General features: G+C 41.7%; 1 protein-coding gene across 5 annotated transcripts in view; it reads right to left on the minus strand.

Moving 5' to 3' along the window:
* WAPL (WAPL cohesin release factor) overlaps nt 1–19,311 on the minus strand; it is a 72,907-nt gene that overhangs the window by 41,912 nt on the left and 11,684 nt on the right. For 4 of the 5 annotated variants that reach the window (XM_075841708.1, XM_075841711.1, XM_075841709.1 and 1 more), the window contains exons 2-8: nt 17,207–17,742; nt 14,249–15,304; nt 14,076–14,135; nt 10,243–10,352; nt 7,757–7,852; nt 6,132–6,281; nt 4,683–4,819 (exon numbers count right to left, since the gene is read on the minus strand). In XM_075841708.1, coding sequence (XP_075697823.1) covers nt 4,683–4,819; nt 6,132–6,281; nt 7,757–7,852; nt 10,243–10,352; nt 14,076–14,135; nt 14,249–15,304; nt 17,207–17,720 — 2,123 coding nt within the window. In that variant the 5' untranslated portion in view covers nt 17,721–17,742. The remainder of the gene's footprint in view (nt 1–4,682; nt 4,820–6,131; nt 6,282–7,756; nt 7,853–10,242; nt 10,353–14,075; nt 14,136–14,248; nt 15,305–17,206; nt 17,743–19,311) is intronic. The other variant, XM_075841712.1, reaches the window with a different exon arrangement.

A 19,311-nucleotide genomic window follows, 5' to 3' on the forward strand; every position in this document is an offset into this window, starting at 1 on the left:
GGTAGGCACTGCGCAAGTCTATGGTGGAAGGGTACTGACTGACTGCAGAAAATTTACCCAGACCCTTTGAGTGTGTACAAAAGACATTTAACCAAGGCAAGGGCCAACAGTAAGAACCAATCTGGAGGGAAAAGGGATCCTAAAGTCTATTGTGTATTCTATCGATACCACATCTCAAAGCCAACCTTTGTCCATGTGTGCAAGACAATCGCCTAAAAGAAAAGAAGTTGTGCACCAAGAAGAGCAAACGCGCCATGAGACACCTTCAGGTGGAGAATGTTTTGGAGGTGGATGGCCTCTGGGGCCTAGTGCGAATAGGCCAGGAGGGCTTAAAGGATGGATGCCAGAAATCAGCAGAAAAGCTTTAAGTCCTCTGTGAGGAAAATTTGCTAAATGAACAAATTCTCTGAGCGTTCGCTGTTGAGGACGACTGAAGGAGACGAGAACTTTAACCACCAGTGGTTTCAAAGATTTTCTCAACCAAGCAAAACAGGCCTGACATAAAAACTGAGGCATGAAGAAGTTGAGAGGCTAGATCAGTTAAGTCTTCCTGTGATACTCCTGAGATTTCCTAGGTGAAGTCATTTGGCCCAAATAGAGCAGAATTTCAGAACCAAAAAAGAAGCAAAGGTTGGTTGAGGGAGAGGCAAAACCTTAAAAAGTGAACCCAATCTCTTGGTGGGTGGTACTCTTGGAAAGTCATGACACAGGTGGATCCACAGGTGAAGAGACTGCCCATTTATTAACCAAATCCTCTGGAAATAGGAAAAGCATAGCCTCCCATTAGAGAGCCTGTCAGGGAGCTTTGATTCATTAGAGAAGGTCTTCTGGAATTTGTCATGGTTCAGAAAAAAAAAAAAAAAAAGTGTTTAACATCGGAACAACAATTCATCACCAAAGGGAGTGCCGGAGTCATCCTTAATGTGTAACGCGTCCATTACAGCACTTATAAAAAAAAACTTGCATTGCTGCTAATTTTTTTTTAGACTCTGAATCAAAGTCAGATGATTCAAAAGGAGACAGACTGATCCAACAGGTAAGCAGCCTCAAGCGCTAGTTCTTTAGGGAAATGTTGTGAAAAACCGATGAGCAGGATCTGTTCCTAGTGCTTCTGGGCCTCTTGTGTGCCCTACCACGAGGAAAGGGCTGCATTTTTGCTAAAGGGAGAGCTCGTCCAGGCTGCTATTTGTGATGGCAGGCACTCCAGGGTCTCAACCATCGTCGGAGAGAGTCTGGAAAGGTTCCCCTTGGCTGGATTAAAGAGGTTATCCAGGAATAGAAAAACATAGCTACGTTCCTCGAGGAATCGAGCCATACTGGTCCATGGCTTGTGTCTTACTGTAATTCAGCTCCATTGAAGCAAATTGGGCCGAGCTGCAATACCACACGCAACCTGTGGACAGGTGTGTCATTGTAGTTGGGAAAAAACGCACTCTTTTTCTAATCCTAAACAACCCTTTTAAGGATCTGGCCTCGTAGGGGGTAATATACTGATAGGGTGTCTCAGATGAATCCTGGGAGGCTCAAGGGATTAGGCACCGAGAGCAAAGTTAGACAAGCTGCAGGATAAATCTTTTTATTGCAGTGACCGCAAGCATATTATGTAGTCATCGAAATAGAACCGGATGTCTATAGGAATCTTCTCGGGTAGAAGACATGATGTGGGAAAGGAAGTGGGGAGGGGGACTGGTCAAAGTTCAGTAGAAAAAAAATAGCCACCTAAAAACAAAACTGCCCTCAGAACTAGCCTACCCGTCCACTTGGTGCTGTTTCCTGCTGAGCGGTCAGTCAGAAGGCTCTAGCGTGCAGACTGAGGAGACCAAGCTGACAGACCCTGGAATGCTGTCTGAGAAGACAGACTGGAGCTGGTGGATACAGCGACGGTCTGAGCATTCCCGTGAGATGGCAGGCCCACCCCCTGGAAATCCCAGGCTAGGGAATTGGTCTGCTCCCTTAAAAGACCAAGTCATTAAGAGTAGAAGGTGTTTACCCCAATCAGAGTGTAAAAGTGGTAGAGCAACCACTAAAGAGGAGGGCGGGGAAAGGGTTGCAGCCTTGGCGAGGGGCTAAAATAGGAAGGCCCTGCTGGTGTGGGTCAGCCATCGGCACTTAAAGAGGCTCTGTCACCAGATTTTGCAACCCCTATCTGCTATTGCAGCAGATAGGCGCTGCAATGTAGATTACAGTAACGTTTTTATTTTTAAAAAACGAGCATTTTTGGCCAAGTTATGACCATTTTCGTATTTATGCAAATGAGGCTTGCAAAAGTACAACTGGGCGTGTTGAAAAGTAAAAGTCCAACTGGGCGTGTATTATGTGTGTTACATCTGGGCGTGTTTACTTTTTACTAGCTGGGCGGGCTTGATTAGAAGTATCATCCACTTCTCTTCAGAACGCCCAGCTTCTGGCAGTGCAGATCTGTGACGTCACTCACAGGTCCTGCATCGTGTCGGCACCAGAGGCTACAGTTGATTCTGCAGCAGCATCAGCATTTGTAGGTAAGTAGCTACATCAACTTACCTGCAAACGCCGATGCTGCTGCAGAATCATCTGTAGCCTCTGGTGCCGATGTGTCCTCGCTCGTCTGACACGATGCAGGACCTGTGAGTGACGACACAACGTGATCTCTTGAGAACACGCTCTGTGTCTGCACTGCCAGAAGCTGGGCGTTCTGAAGAGAAGTGGATGATACTTCTATACACAACGCCCAGCTAGTAAAAGTAGTAAACACGCCCCGATGTACGCACATAATACACGCCCAGTTGGACTTTTACTTTAAACACGCCCAGTTGTACTTTTGCAAGCCTCATTTGCATAAATACGAAAATGGTCATAACTTGGCCAAAAATGCTCGTTTTTTAAAAATAAAAACGTTACTCTTATCTACATTGCAGCGCCTATCTGCTGCAATAGCAGATAGGGGTTGCAAAATCTGGTGACAAAAAAAAAAAAAAAAAAAAAAAAACAGTTTATGAAGTTTGTGTTGTAAGCAAAGAAAAAAGGGCAAGCGTAAGGATCTGGGCAACCCTGACAAGGGCTAAATTGTGATGGCTAGATTACAGAGTCAGAGCATTCCAGAAACGGCAGGTCTTGTGGGGTGTTCGTGGTATGCAATGGTTAGGAACTACCAAAAGTGACCCAAGGAGGGACAACAGGTTAACTCGCAACAGGGTCATGGCTGCGCAAGGCTTATTGATGCATGTGGAGAGCAAAGTCTAACCCATCTGGTCCGATCCCATAACTACTTTAGTGTAAATTGCTGAAAACATAATTGATGGCTATGATAGAAAAGGTGTCAGAAGAAACAATGACTCGCAGATTGCAGTGTTTGGGACTGTGTAGCTGCAGACTGGTCGCCATGCCCATGCTGACACCCATCCACTGCCAGAAGCACCTACAATGGGAACATGACCATCAGAACTGGACCATGGAGCAATAGAGGGTGGCCTGGTCTGAGGAATCCCATTTTCATCTGTGGGATGTGCAGGAAAAAAAAGTTTGATCCAAGTAAAAGATCCAATATGAAACTTCTAGGACTTAAAATATTTGCAGCTAACTTCTCTGTGCCAGATACCACAGGACACCTTCAGAGGTCTTGTGGAGTCCATGCCTCGACTGGTCAAAACGGTTTTAGTGTACCCGGTGGTATAGAACTCCAGGATTCCTCTGCAAAATAGGCCTCACCCCTAATGACTTATGTTGGCGCTGCAATGGGCATACTGGCTCATTATCTAATATCTGGTGATATTGCCCGAGTGTTCGGCCCTTCTGGCTGGCGATCTCCACCTCGTCCATTTGCAAACAAAGTTACCATAGACCTTGATGCTGTTTCTCTGGTTCTCTTATGGAGACCGACCTTGGACTATAAGCCTTCCAAAAACAATCTCGCAACCTTATGATAACGGCTGCAAAACTGCCCATTCCAGTAAAATGGAAGTTCACTGAACCACCTTCGATTCGGATGTGGGTAGATAAAATGGTCAACCTATGTAGGATGGAGGAGTGCGTCGGTTTGGAGGATAGGAATCATTCCAGAATTAGCAGAATTTTTGGCCCTTCGAGAGAAGCTAGGTGTGATATTGTAGTAGACTGTTGGCGTATATTTTTTTTAATCCTTCTAGACGAGCACAAGGATCTTATGAAGTTTTTTTTCTGTAATCTGTATGGCTATTGACCACTGCGGTCTGATCTATTGTACACTTCATTAACCTTGCACTTCTGTGTATTTTCAAAATGCAATATTCTTCTATGCTTTGCGGTGCACATATGCATGTTTATTTACCTAGTCTTGTTTGTTTTAAAATTTGAAAAGCTTTGTGAAATAAAGAATTTCGAAAAAACAAAACAAAAAAAACAAAAAAACTTAGTGGCATGATGGGGACCTACACAATAGTAGGCAGGTAGTTTTAATTTTATGGCTGATCAGCGTACATCTATTAGTTTGAACTAATACATCAGTAAATTGAGCTGCTATAACACCATAAGCTTGAAATCAAATAACTGCACTTCCATATTTTGTATACTACGTTCTGGTAATATAGAACAATGACCCTGACATACACTGAAGCCATTTTCTGACCAGCTGCTATATACATTTATGAGAGACTTCTTAATGGTAACATTTTTATAAATAACCAGATAAAATAATACCCACTGTACGTTGTTTGTTGGTTTAAGCTCACCTAAGGCATCTTGTGTTTATGGGCTGATTACTCTTTAATCCACTCAGCAAGTACTCAATATCATCCGTAAACTCCTGATTTTCACCAAACTCGACCACATCATTGAAGTGCTTCACATGTTGAACAACGGTGTACAGCTAAAAGGCAAAACACAAGTATTACATGTACTACATCCCAGTGCTGAGGCATCTGCTACTTTGCAATAAAAACAGCAGTAAACAGTATATTTGAATATTATTCCTTTGACAAAACTCACTTCATGCCAGTGCCCTGTGTTTCTGTAATAGAGCAAATAGACTGGCATAAAACCTTGTCTGCTGACAAACCACAACATAAAACTGGAATATGCTCCGGCTCCTGTTTATTTTTATTAGTTATTACTAGTTTTGAATGCTTTGAATGAAAACTTGGCACACCATAGATTACATATTTAAGAGAAAACTAATGTTAACTGCTCACTACTGCCACTTAGGTCACAAAATGTGTGCATGACTTATACAGTGCTGCCTATTTAAGATACTGGAAATGTCATAAATAGGTTTACTTGCTACACTGGATCAGTTTCTATCTTAAAGAGGCTCTGTCACCAGATTTTGCAACCCCTATCTGCTATTGCAGCAGATCGGCGCTGCAATGTAGATTACAGTAACGTTTTTATTTTTTAAAAACGAGCATTTTTGGCCAAGTTATGACCATTTTCGTATTTATGCAAATTAGGCTTGCAAAAGTACAACTGGGAGTGTTTAAAGTAAAAGTACAACTGGGCGTGTATTATGTGCGTACATCGGGGCGTGTTTACTACTTTTACTAGCTGGGCTTTCTGATGAGAAGTATCATCCACTTCTCTTCACAACGCCCAGCTTCTGGCAGTGCAGATCTGTGACGTCACTCACAGGTCCTACATCGTGTCGGCACCAGAGGCTACAGTTGATTCTGCAGCAGCATCAGCATTTGCAGGTAAGTAGCTACATCGACTTACCTGCAAACGCCGATGCTGCTGCAGAATCATCTGTAGCCTCTGGTGCCGACACGATGCAGGACCTGTGAGTGACGTCACAGATCTGCACTGCCAGAAGCTGGGCGTTGTGAAGAGAAGTGGATGATACTTCTCATCAGAACGCCCAGCTAGTAAAAGTTGTAAACACGCCCCGATGTACGCACATAATACACGCCCAGTTGTACTTTTACTTTTCAACACGCCCAGTTGTACTTTTGCAAGCCTCATTTGCATAAATACGAAAATGGTCATAACTTGGCCAAAAATGCTCGTTTTTTAAAAATAAAAACGTTACTGTAATCTACATTGCAGCGCCTATCTGCTGCAATAGGAGATAGGGGTTGCAAAATCTGGTGACAGAGCCTCTTTAAGTACTTCAATATGAAAACAAACTACTTTGGGTACAGAATGCAGAGAAACATTGTAGACAGGAAAAAAAAAAAAACACTCACTTCTTTGTGCTCCTTCCTGCATTTCAGTGCGGTTACTATGTCTTGATACGGCTGTGTTGGGATAGTCACGGTTTTGATAACTTTAGGTGGAGGAGCTGGTGCCTTGAAAACACCGTCATCTTTTGGAGTTGAAGTCTCCGATGGCTTTGCCTATAGTCAAAGAATAATTACATAAGTAATTAAAGTGGTTGTCCAGGTTGAGGTCTTTTTTTTATGATGATCTTTCCACAGGATAGGTCAGCAGTATATGATCCGTGGGGGTCCAACGCTCAAGCCACGCACCAATCAGCTGTTGCAGCTACCGGAAGCTATGCAGGGGTCGGTGCTGGAAGCAAATGGCTCAGACCACTGTATAGCAGTCGTGCTGCAGCTCTGCTCTTATTCAAGTGAATAGGAGCAGAGCTGCAGCACGACTGCTATACAGTGGTCAGAGCCATCTGCTTCCGGCATTAACCCCTGCATAGTTGTCGGCACAGAGAATCAGCCAGAACAGCTGATCAGTGAGGGTCGGACCCTCACAGAACATATACTGATAACCTATCCCATTAGTTTAGCAGTACAAGGCTTCATTCACATCTGCGTCAGGCCTCTGTACTGGCGTTCCGTCTGAGCTCTCCGTCAGGAAGGAACCCTGACATACTATAGGTTTCCACATTTGCATGACCATTGATTTCAACGTAATGGATCCGGTGCAAATAGTTTCCATTTGTCTCAGTTGTGCAAGGGCTCAGTCGTTTGACGGAATGAATAACATAGTCGACTACTACTTCAATGGTGATGCAAATAGAAACCTGTGGTTTCCATTTGTTTCAGTCGGGGTTCCGTTCATAGGTTCCCCTGACGGAAAGCTCAGACGGAACCCATGAACAGAGCCCTGACGCAAATGTGAACGAAGCCTAAAAAAACAGCCCCCAACCTGGAAAACCACTGAAAGTAAACAAAATATAGGTGACAAAAGTGCGAAACTAAACAAATGTAGTCTGTTCTCACACTATTGTGTAGCAGCAGACTGCACCGCTGCTAGTATACGGCTTCCTTGCATGCTAACAACTTACCCATATTGGCAGCAGCCGTGATGTCACTACAGTCAACACATTAACTGATATGTGATTACTATGAATGACAGTTCAGCACAAAAAGTAAGGGCACGAGGAGAAGCAGAAAAGTAGTACACGGGCAGTGGGGGACCAGTTATATAAGAGAGAATATTAATCAGACTGAAGTCTATCAACTGATCTGCAGTTTTTGGAACTCTGCATAAGGGGAATGACAGAACTGCTTCAATGGTCAGGCAGAGAAGCGAATTGTCTAAGTTTTGATAAACAAAAGCTGCCAAGTGGTTTTAGACTTGCAAACCTTTCACTGAGGAGTGCTGAAAACCCCCCAGAAAAGCTGTCTTACTAAACATGCCGCATCAGATCAGAACGGTAGCAGGGTTTAATGCATGCAGATATGGAAAGCTTACAGAATTGGATAATAGCACAGTTAACTAACGAAAAACGCAAAAAACACACTTTCATTTTGACTTGCTGCAGGCTACCAAAATCATCTTCTAAAAAAAGGAAAAATAGTGACCAGTCATCCCAATATATTGCACATGCTTTCCCAAATCTACTTTTACTTACAGGTGCTGACTGAGCTTTGAGTGCAGGTAAGGAAGGAAGCTCCTCCACCTCAGGCTGGTTCCAGTGTCGTGCATTATAGACGGCTTTTGTTGGAGACTAGAACAAGACAATATTAAAGTAATGAATTATGGATACATTTCTCAAATACCATTTATACTTCATCTCATCATTCTAACCTTTAAGAGACAGGCTTACTAGGGCCCCATGCACACAGCCACGCCCATAATCATGGTCTGCGGTTACGGGCACGGCCACGGAAAGCCACCCAAAAGTGAATTGGTCCATAACTGCGGGTGTTTTAATTACGGTCCGCAATTACGGATAAATTCTACCGTCAGGTGAATGGGGCCTAAAGGGTGCAGGTTCCATGTGTCTGAATGAGTCTGCAGCCTGTGCAGGGGATTTTTTGTTCTTTCAAGACCTCTGTGGAACATTCATACTTTATATATTCATGTTTTTATTATGTAGTATCTACTGTAAGGCTATGTTCACACGGAGTATTTTGGGGGAGGAATATCTGCCTCAAAATTCAGTTTGGAACTTTGAGGCAGATATTCCTCTCCCTGCACGCCGATTTTCGCGGCAATTATCGCGCCGTTTTTCGCCCGCGGCCATTGAGCGCCGCGGGCATAAAACAGCGAGATATACGCTTTCTCCTGCCTCCCATTGAAGTCAATGGGAGGTCGGAGACGGAAGCGCCCGAAGATAGGGCATGTCGCTTCTTTTTCCTGCGAGGCAGTTTTACTGCTCGCGGGAAAAAGACGCCGACGCCTCCCATTGAAATCAATGGGAGGCGTTCTCGGGCCGTTTCTGCCGAGTTTTGCGACGCGGTTTCCGCGTCAAAAAACTCTGCAAAATACCCCGTGTGAACATAGCCTAACTGTAGAATCAATAAGAGCTCCAGTTAAAAACAGACCCGTGATGACCGTCACTGGCAAAGCTGATCTGGATCTTCTAATAAAAGCAGAGGCATTGCATTTCTCAGCAGCACTTGCCAAGAGCTAAAAACTGGCTATACACAGTATATGGCTCAACATCAGCTCCCTGCATGGAGTAGAGTGCTGCTCAGGAAAGCAAAAATGGACCTTTATTTACACACAACACCTATAAAATAAATGTGTCACCTGCTGAGTGGCCACCCAAGGTATGAAATAGCTGATCACATGACCACAACAAAGATCATTTCTGTTCATGGGGGCTATAAATGATGGCTGACTGATGGGCACTATTCACAGGCATGGATCCAAAAATGCTTTTAAATTGGTTTACAAAATCACGACAATACTGCAGCATTTCGCAGTAATTGCCAAAATAAACTGCACAATGTGAATAGACCCTTATACTTTAAAACGTGCAAAAAAAATAAATCTCAAGATCAGTTCAAGACCAAATTTTGACAAGCTTAAAATAAAATCTCAAGCAAATATGCCCTTGTTGTAATAGTTGCTGGCTCTGTACAATGCTACATAAAAGCTTCCACTAGGTTGTTACAGTTCTCTAGTTGTCTTTATTTTTGTATGTTTCATGGCTTCTACAATTATATAGGAATAGTCTACGTAATGCATATGAGGCGTGGCTGCGTTTACGACATTGTTAGGCCAAGTTCACATCTCGTTTTGTGCACACGTTTGTGGTATACGACGACGTAGAAGTTATTAAAGCTACAAAAACCATACATTTGTAACATGGGCTTAGCTTTTTTTGTGGTATACGTCGTACACGTTCGGGTCCGTTCTTACTTATAAAAACGTATATTTTTTTGTTTTGTTCTTTAGCTAAACTAAACTTTGTAAACTCAAGATTTTTCATATATGGTTACAAAACGTATGCGTTTTACATATGCAAACGTAGAGTTTAAGATTGCATACGTCGTGACTGACCAATACAAATAAGAATGTATTCGTTTAGGAAAAGTAGTGAAAAATGTAGGAGACTACGCTTTTCAGGACATGGAAAAAATAAAAAATATAACGTAGGCAAACAAAACGTATGCACAAACTACACCGTTAGGGAATTCGTCCGGGCCATAGAAACCCATGTGCACGCTGTGTAACTCGTTTTGACACGGTTTTCTCACGTCAAAATTAGCACATCAGACGTACAGTAAAAACGAGATGTGAACTTAAGTACTGCTTTGTTTTTCCCCCGGAAACTGTACTTATCACTATTTTTCTAACTTCAGACAAACCTGTGTTTTTCTTTCTACATAAATAGTTTAGGCTTCGTTCACATCCGTCGGAACGGAGCCCTGACTGACCAACTGAAAACAAAAAGGTTTCCGTTTCCATTACCATTGATTTAAATGGCGACGGATCCGGTGCCAATGGTTTCAGTTTGTCTCCGTTGTGCAAGGGTTCCGTCGTTTTGACGGGATGAATAACTTAGTAGACGCAGATGTGAAGGAAGCCTTACTTTACATATTTGCTAACTTTTTTGTAATTTTTTTTATTATAAATACCAAACACAAAAAAATCCAAAATATTTACCCGTTTTGGTCCACTAAATATTTTCCGGGTGCCATCCTTATTTTTGTCCCCTTGCCTGCTAGCAGGTTTTTTAAATACTTCAGGTACAGCATACGGATCTCCTACAAAGTCTAATTTATTCAACAAAAAAAACAAAACACTAATCAAAAAATCACAATGGAAGGAAAAGCAAAATCAATGTATTAATAGAATAGTTGTGGCTTCGCTTTTGTTGGAAATATCGCACTTAAGCCTTTGAACTTAATGGTTTGGCATAAAATAATTTGGAACAATTACGTCACATTTTTGCCTCTGCTCGGTTTATTCTTTACTTTAACTTCTAGAACTGGCAGAGAATAAAACTAGCAGATTACCAGCTACTTTATTTTTTTCAACCTTGGACATTTCCTCCTGGTCCTTCTTGTAATATTTTCTCTCTCATACGTCGTCAATAGTTATATATAAAAACTCAGGACCTTCACTGCATGTTCACTGCCCTAGATTTGATAACTGTTACAAAAGTATATATAGTTACTCCTCCTGGGCAGATGTATTAAAGAGAACCTAGCATAGTATGATCCAGTAATAGATTTATACTAGGGGGTACAACGATACCCTTTAACCCCTTCCATCAAAACAGCTTTCAGATTTTCATTTTTCCTCCCCACATTCCAAAAGTCATAACTTTTTCATTTTTTCCTGGGAAAAAACTATTTGTGGGGTAGAAAATGGAAAAAAACAAAAACCCCTGCTTTTCCTCCATTGTTTTTTGCGCTCAGTTTTTACAGAATTCACTGTGCAATTAAAACAGGTTACCTTTATTCTGCGGGTCAATACAATTACAGCGATACCAAATATATATTTTTTTCTATATTTTACAAGTAAAAAACTAAGTGTACATGTTTTTTATTTATTTTGTGTCGCCAATTTCTGGGAGCCAGAACTTATTTTTCCATCGATTAAGTGGTATGAGGGCTTATATTTTGCGGGACAAGCTGTAGTTTTCAAAAATCATTTATTGAAAAAAAAAAAAAGGATTGCCTTTCTAAGGTGTACATAGATTTCAATGGGCTATTTTGCCATTCTAAATTACACTCACTAGTATATTAGGGCACCATGCCGATTAAAGGAAACCTGCCATCCATATTATTGTGCCCTCGCTGATTTCAGCGGACTGTCACTTATGTGCTGACGTTAATCCTCTTCTGTTAACTTACATTTAGAACCCAGGCAGCTCCGCCAAAGAGGAGAGCGGAATTACCATGAGCTTCTGTTAGCACCGCCCACTCTCTCCCGATTGACAGATGTCTTCTTAGGCTGGGTTCACACTACCTATTTTCAGACGTAAACGAGGCGTATTATGCCTCGTTTTAAGTTTGAAAATAGGGCTACAATACGACGGCAAACATCTGCCCATTCATTTGAATGGGTTTGCCGACGTATTGTGCAGACGACCTGTAATTTACGCGCCGTCGTTTGACAGCTGTCAAACGACGACGCGTAAATTGACTGCCTCGGCAAAGAAGTGCAGGACACTTCTTTGCCACGTAATTTGAGCCGTTCTTCATTGAAGTCAACGAAGACCAGCTCAAGATTTACGAGCGTCAAAGACGAGGCGCATAATGCGAGGAGCAGCATTTACGTCTGAAACGAGGCAGCTGTTTTCTCCTGAAAACAGTGTCTTTTCAGACGTAAAAGCCTCTCATCGTGTGCACATACCCTTATGCACAGTAAATCAGCAGAGAAAAGGGGCAGCTCACGAATACACCGGACTCACCTCTGGCGGCACTGACTGTGCTATGCATGTAAGTTCTCCAAAACGGCTTCACTTAAAAAATATCTGTAACTAGTTTAGTAATGTCCTATCTCCTAGCTAATCTAATAGACTGTCACAATGAATGCTAGTGAAAATCGTGACCCAAAACTATTTTAAAAGTTAGAGCTTTTTTTTCTAAATATGCAAGTTAGCCTATACTTGACAAATGGGCGTCAACACCAGCGATCTTCCTGAGCTGGCGCTACCTCACAGCCTCTGACTCTTGTCCTATCAGAATGAAGCTGCTTCACACAGTGTGAGAGACTGAGGCTGGAGGGAAGGGGGGATCACTTCGAACAGCCATATCTCGGGCTACGGACCACCTAGAAAAGCGGTTCTGGCTTATGAAAGAGGAGATTCTAATCTTTCACATGACACCAGGATCGCAGTTCTAGATGTGACACAACCAGAGATATCACCAGTTGAATACAATCGGGAATGGAAGCTGTATACTATAAGATCAGGCTGTGTTACTGGGCAGGGAAGGGGGAGGAGCTGTATGCTGATTGGGCGGTGTAATGTTTACTGTATGACTGTGTCCAGAGTGGAGAAAGTCACCTCCTATTTGGAAAGTATAGCCAAATTGGCATATTTAGAAAAATGGTCATAACTTCGCAAATAAGTTTTTAAAAACAAATCACACTGTAGTTATCAGCATCATAGTGCCTAGTAGATTAGTTAGGAGATAGGGGATTAATAAACTAGTGACAGATCTTCTTTAAGCAAATAGGTGACAGGCCAATGAAAATTGCTTGTCTATTCAAACATTATGCTGCCCTCAATTTAAAGGGTCTGCCTTATGTTTTAAGCTGGCGATACATTTAAAAGATAAATGGCGACAGAAATCAGCAACATCCGGACAATCTAATGTACTTGTGAAGCCGGTCTTCTGACAGCAGAGAAACAAGAACAGGTTTTGATTCAACATGCCTGATTCTTTGTCCCGCATGGACATGAGCACGGCCAGAGGCAGTAAATGTTCATGATCAAGTTGATTAGAGTGTGAATGTTTGAAGAGTCTCTGTCACCACATTATAAGTGCCATATCTCCTATATATTGTGATCGGCGCTGTAATGTAGAGAAGTTGTTTTTATTTAGAAAAACGATCATTTTTGCCCAAGTTATAAACCATTTTAGATTTATGCCAATTTGTTTCTTAATAGACAACTGGGCGTGTTTACTTTTTGACCAACTGGACGTTGTACAGGAGTGTATGACGCTGACCAATCAGTGACCAATCAGCGACATACACTTCTCATTGTTCTAGCTTGATAGTGCAGTGAAAGAAGATGGGCTGGAACAATGAGTAGTGTAGTACACTGATTGGTCACTGAATGGTCAACGTCATACACTCCTCTGTATAACGCCCAGTTGGTCAAAAAGTTAAAAAAACGCCCAGTTGTCTATTAACAAATTAGCATAAATCTAAAATTGCTCATAACTTGGTCAAAAATGATCGTTTTTCAAAATAAAAACCACTGTTCTCTACATTACAGCGCCGATCAGATTATGTAGGAGATAGGACACTTATAATCTGGTGACAGAGACAGCCAAATGATTATGTACGGCCAGCTTTACTGATGGTGAAAACTTATCTATCCAGTCTAAATATGCACACTTGTACAACCCGACTATTATCTACTATTAAACCACTGTTTAATGTAAAGGCAAATGCGTATTCAAGGTGGACCCAAGGATGCCGATAAGTAAAATCACTAATTTCTACTCATATGGCCATGTAACTGTAGATTTTGTAATAAACAGGTAACATCAAAAACCAGACCATTTATCAAGAGCATACAAAAGGTCTCTGAATATCTAGAGCAATCGCACACAAAGCAGATGTTATAATTATTCTTCCCATTTTATGTTACCCCAGAATTCACATCTACCCATCAACATGAAGCCAAAAATAAAAGTCATGGCAGATTATGTGACCTACATAAGGAGATTAGAAGGAAACTTCAGTAGACAATACCAATTACTGGAGTCCAACACCTATATATGGGTGTGTATAGCTACTTATAAGTCACTTACCTTGGTATTTGCTGGGGAGTGGGCTACTACTGCTGCAGGTTTGAGTGGTGATTGGCTGCTCTGTAAAATGTGGTGCAAAACGTGCATTTTCTGCTTATTAAATCTACACATCAAAAAAATAGTGCAATTTTACATCATATATTTAAAAAACACCACGATCCCATAATACTTACCGATATTATTTGTAGACTGTAAACACTGCATATTCGCACTGATTCCTAAGCTAGATGAACTGGACTCTGATGCCATCATTGTACTTTTTGCCTTCTTTTTTGCTTTTCTTTCTTTCTGCTGCCATTCATCTTCATCCTCATCATCACTTTCACTCAAATCATCAAATCCAAAATATTTAATTCTATAGCTTGATTGCCCAGAAGGTTTAGACCCAAAACCACCACCAGCTCCATCGTCTTGGTCATCAAACCCAAAAAATTCTAATTTGGCATCCTTCTTAGATTTAGTATTACCGGGGCGAAATCTTGTGGTGGTTTTAGCGGTTGCCAGATCAGCTTTTTTTCTAAGACGCCCTGCCTCCCCTAAATCTGTAGAAGGGCTTGTAGTAAACTCCTCCATACTTCGGTCCATGCTATCCTGTATGGTAACATTACATACAGATAAACATGATGGGTGGAGAACGGTGTAATCTCTAGTCCGTCCAGTGGGTCTAGTACCACTGTTCTTACTCACAGCATTAGTCTTGTCTGTCGCATTGTTAGGTCTGCCTGTGTTATAACTTGAACCATCTAACAGTTTATCGAAGTTTGATGAACCCGGTGTAGATTTTGCTTTGTTAGACCTACAGTATGTCCTACAGTTACCAAGTTTAACGCCACCTTGAACATCCTCACTCAGTTGCTCATTCGCATCAGTTGGTTGTTCTTTAGTCTGGATGTAGTCCTCTTCAACCATAGGACTATTTGCATCCAAATCTAACTCAAAGTCCAGAGTTTCTGAATTGTCTTGAGTAAGATCCTCCCAGTCAAACAGTCCAAATTTCTGTGGGTCTGTAGTCTGTTCAGGAGAATCGGATATCGTTACAGGTTCCATATCCCAGTCTTCTGTGTCAGTGGTGAAACTGGAGAAGATGGCTTCCAAAGGTTTTTTGCTACTGTTACAAGATTTTGTGGAAACCCCTAAATGTAATGCATCAAAAGCTTTCTTGCTGTCGTAGTTACTCTTCTTTAAAGCAGTGCAGCTATTTTTGTCTTCTATGAAACTCTGTGCATTACCTAATGGAACAGAAGGGGGACATTAAGAAACACATATAGGACTCAATGCAAAGGTCTTCATACACCGAAGATTAACAACATTTATGTACGATTACATGGAAATTAATACTCCACCTAAACTGGACAACATCAGATGGATTGCACCTTCACAGCCAATTATAAAAAATGTATGCAGAGATATAAGGAGTCACTAGTTGTAGGGAACCCTAAAACCTGCTATCCATCTTGGCAATGATAAGAACATGTTGGCATATAATAAGCTTATTGCTGTGAAGAGGATAATGGATGGTTATTCTGTCCAGTCCCACACTTAACAAAAAGCCTGCTCTTGAGCCCCCCTCCGCTGTACACGGAAGACCACCTCCCTATGTCTACACACTATCCATTCTTTGACTAACAGCCAAACAATGAAAATTGTATATTTTGTCTTGAAAGGATTCAGGGATTTTTTTTTCCTACCCATCTCTGTCGGAGACCCTTGCCGTTTGTTGGAGGATTGTGCGGTCGTTGCCCAATAAATCTCTTCAAATAAATTGTGGTCTTATTTTGCATGGGGTTTTAAGACTACTCAGTATAGGAGTAAGCGTTTCAATCAAATCACCAAACTCGGTTCTTAATGGAAGCAGAATACTCGAAGTTTGCGATGCTTTTTAAAAAAAAATATGTTAACAGGAAAGCACCAGGATTATAAAACCACCTGGCGACAAATGCACGGAGAGGAATGCTGTTACGGACAGCATTAAAAGGGAATCTGTCACTTTGTCTGGAGCCACTAAACCACCGGCATGTCGTTATGCAGCCGGGGTTTCATATTCCAAACCTTCCCGCATCAAAAACAGCCTTTTTAACAATAGTTAGTAAAGTAACTAGAGAGATAAATGGGAGAGCAGCATGGGGCGCGTGTGTATTGCACATATGAAGCTGAGGAAAGTATACTGCACATGTGAAGTTTAGCCAGGTGTACCGTCCTAGACCATGTACACAATGCGCATGCGCGGGTGCCGCTGGACTCATCGCACTAACTTTTTCCAACTATTGCTGAAACGCCTTTTTTCGACAGGGCCATGTTTGAAATACTAAGCCAAGCTGCATAACCGCATGCTGGTGGTTTAGTGGTTCCAACCTAGTGAAAAGTTTCCTTTTAGACTCCATTATTTTCTGGAAAAAAAGATGGGCAGTGAACGTTATAGGAGAGTAGCGGCTGTTCCGACTGCATTTGTTATGGTTAACAGTATGGCTGCAGGTAGTATGCAATAGATTGCTTGTATGTGAGCAAAGGGTACATCATGGGATATGAATATAAAGAGAGAGGCTGGGAAAGACCTTTCCATGACTACTGGTGGTGGGAGGGGTGCCAATTCTGGGTTGCAGACTTGATGCTCCAGAAAAGGGAGAGGTGGCCCGGCTACGGTCACTAAAAAGGACAGGGGGCTTACTGGGATTACTGTAGAAGCAGGAGCTGCTATGACCAGGTCTCTTCTCCCTGGCTCTGACATGAAAGAATAGGTCTTAAAGAAGAAGTTTAAGTGTAGAATTAGGGCTTCTAACTTAATCTGCCGCTTTATTACTGCAGAGCCAGGAACACTGCAGATTGTACTGAGCAGGTGAGAGATGTGGCCATGGTGCCGAAAAGGAGAAACACCAATAGGCGTGTCAGCTCTAGGTGGGTGGCTATTGAGAATACATCATGATTATACTTGGATTCATGAATACACATCTTAAAAAGCTAATTTTAATATTAAACAGGAAAACTTTGAGAAATTATACAGCCATTATTACAGATTTTGAAAGTAAGTACACCTAAGAGATACATTTAATAATGTAAGCAGTTTGTATTGTGAAATCTGATGACAAATATTCTATAACTGAAGACTATGAACATAAGAATATACGGTTTAATACCTGTGATGGTTTTCTTAGGGGAGCTTTGATGTTTTTTATTATCTTCGGTGATCTTGTTTGCATTTTTTTCTTTCAATCCATATAATGTGCTGTCAAAAGAAACACACTTGTACGACACTGTGGATTCTGAAGAGACCAAGTGATCCATTCTGCTATTTGCATCTAACATTGGGGTGACATTCTCTGATCCTGCTGCACCTAGACGCTCTGAGGATTGTGGGGTGACACTCTTCGGTTGAGAGATATTTTTCGATGACACTGGCTTTGACTCTTCATCACTATCAAATCCAAATGGATCCTCTGCCGTGTCCTCATCATCATCAACTTTGGTTCGCTTTGGGAGGTCTGCCACATCTGGTTTGTAATTCTGTCTCTTCTGCCCTACTTTGGCCACAAATGTGGTCTCTCCCCACTTTGTACTAAGAGTGGTTCGTTTATTAGAGAACACTTCATCAAATTTTGAGCTTCCATTTCCACTCTTGCGGCTGTACGTTTTCCCAAATCTGGATGTCATGTTGAAGCCTGTTTCATATTCTCTGTGACAAAAACACAAATGCTGACATTAAAACTTTGAATACAGCCCAGCTAATGTTATATAAGTAAACGGGCCCCAAATATGACGTTTATGTACAGCTGTCTAAGTGACAGAGGAGGTCTCCAGGCTGCTTACACCTTGAAGGGAAGAAATCTAAAGAATAATGCCAAAAAATGGCTCAAGCAGATAATTGCTTGAAACTTTAAGCCTATATTTTTGCGAAAAGCTTAAGGAGCTCGTCCATACGTAACGGAATTGCTGGGTATTTTCCGTCCCGAATTGCGGACGGAAAACACGCAGCAGAATACAGTAGCAGCAAAGTGGGTGAGACTTAACAAATCTCATCCGCACGGTGCGTAAAATTTCCAAGCAGAAATTCACCTGTGGTGCGTATTTCTCGTACCGTGCCGATTTCTGCTGCGGAAAGTGGACTAAATTGCTGCGTTTTTTTCTGAGGAGATATCGCCATCTCCCAACATTGTGAAAAATGCAGCAAAATCTGCGCCATTTTCTGCAGTCAAAGGCACAGGATATGGTGTGGTTTTTTTCTGCAGCGGAATTTCTGCTAGTTTTCTGCAGCAATTCCGTTACATGTGGACAAGCCCTAACAAGGAGTGTGAGAAATTGCAATTCTCTAATGTATTGTTACTACAGAAGTGGCCGAAATTATCCAGAAGTTCGGGAGTGTTGCCAAGGAACTTTAAATACTCCATGGGAAGCCTTCAGATGACAGTGGACAGTAAGCACAGCATCAGATTTACAGATCACATCAAACTACAGCCTATTGTCCCTGGATAGAATCTCTAGAAACTTTAAAAGCATATGTGCATGAAATGTCAAACCAACAATCAAATCCAGGAACCGATGTGCAATATCTATGGCAACCTTAAAAAAGGGCTGTGGAGTAAGTCAGTTTAGGGTGGAGTCAGTAGAAATATACCAACGCATACTTAAAAACGTAAAATATTAATTTTGTATTAATTGCATGGTGTGTTGCGTATTTAACAGGAATTTAGTAAAGTTTTTCGTTCAGAAGTTGTATTAATATATTTTGTTTAAGTAGTCTGATAATTTACATGATGAAAATCCTGAAGTTACTATTCACTACAGCAAATGTATTATTACTTATTATACATGAGCCATTTATGAAGGAATCAGGATCTTACAATAGAAAAATCTAGTCGAAAGCTTAGCTTACCTATGCCACAGCCCTGCTTAAAAACATAGTTGCTGTAATCTACCCAAACAGTTTTAGGCTGGGTTCACACGACCTATTTTCAGGCGTAAACGAGGCGTATTATGCCTCGATTTATGCCTGAAAATAGGGCTCCAATACGTCGGCAAACATCTGCCCATTCATTTGAATGGGTTTGCCGACGTACTGTGCAGACAACCTGTCATTTACGCGTCGTCGTTTGACAGCTGTCAAATGACGCGTAAAATGACTGCCTCGTCAAAGAAGCGCAGGACACTTCTTTGGACGTTTTTGGAGCCGTTTTTTCAGACTCCAATGAAAACCGCTCCAAAAACGGACGTAAAAAACGCGAGTTGCTCAAAAAACTTCTGAAAC

This window comes from Rhinoderma darwinii, chromosome 11, assembly GCF_050947455.1.
Source record: "Rhinoderma darwinii isolate aRhiDar2 chromosome 11, aRhiDar2.hap1, whole genome shotgun sequence".
NCBI classification, from domain to species: Eukaryota; Metazoa; Chordata; class Amphibia; order Anura; family Rhinodermatidae; genus Rhinoderma; species Rhinoderma darwinii.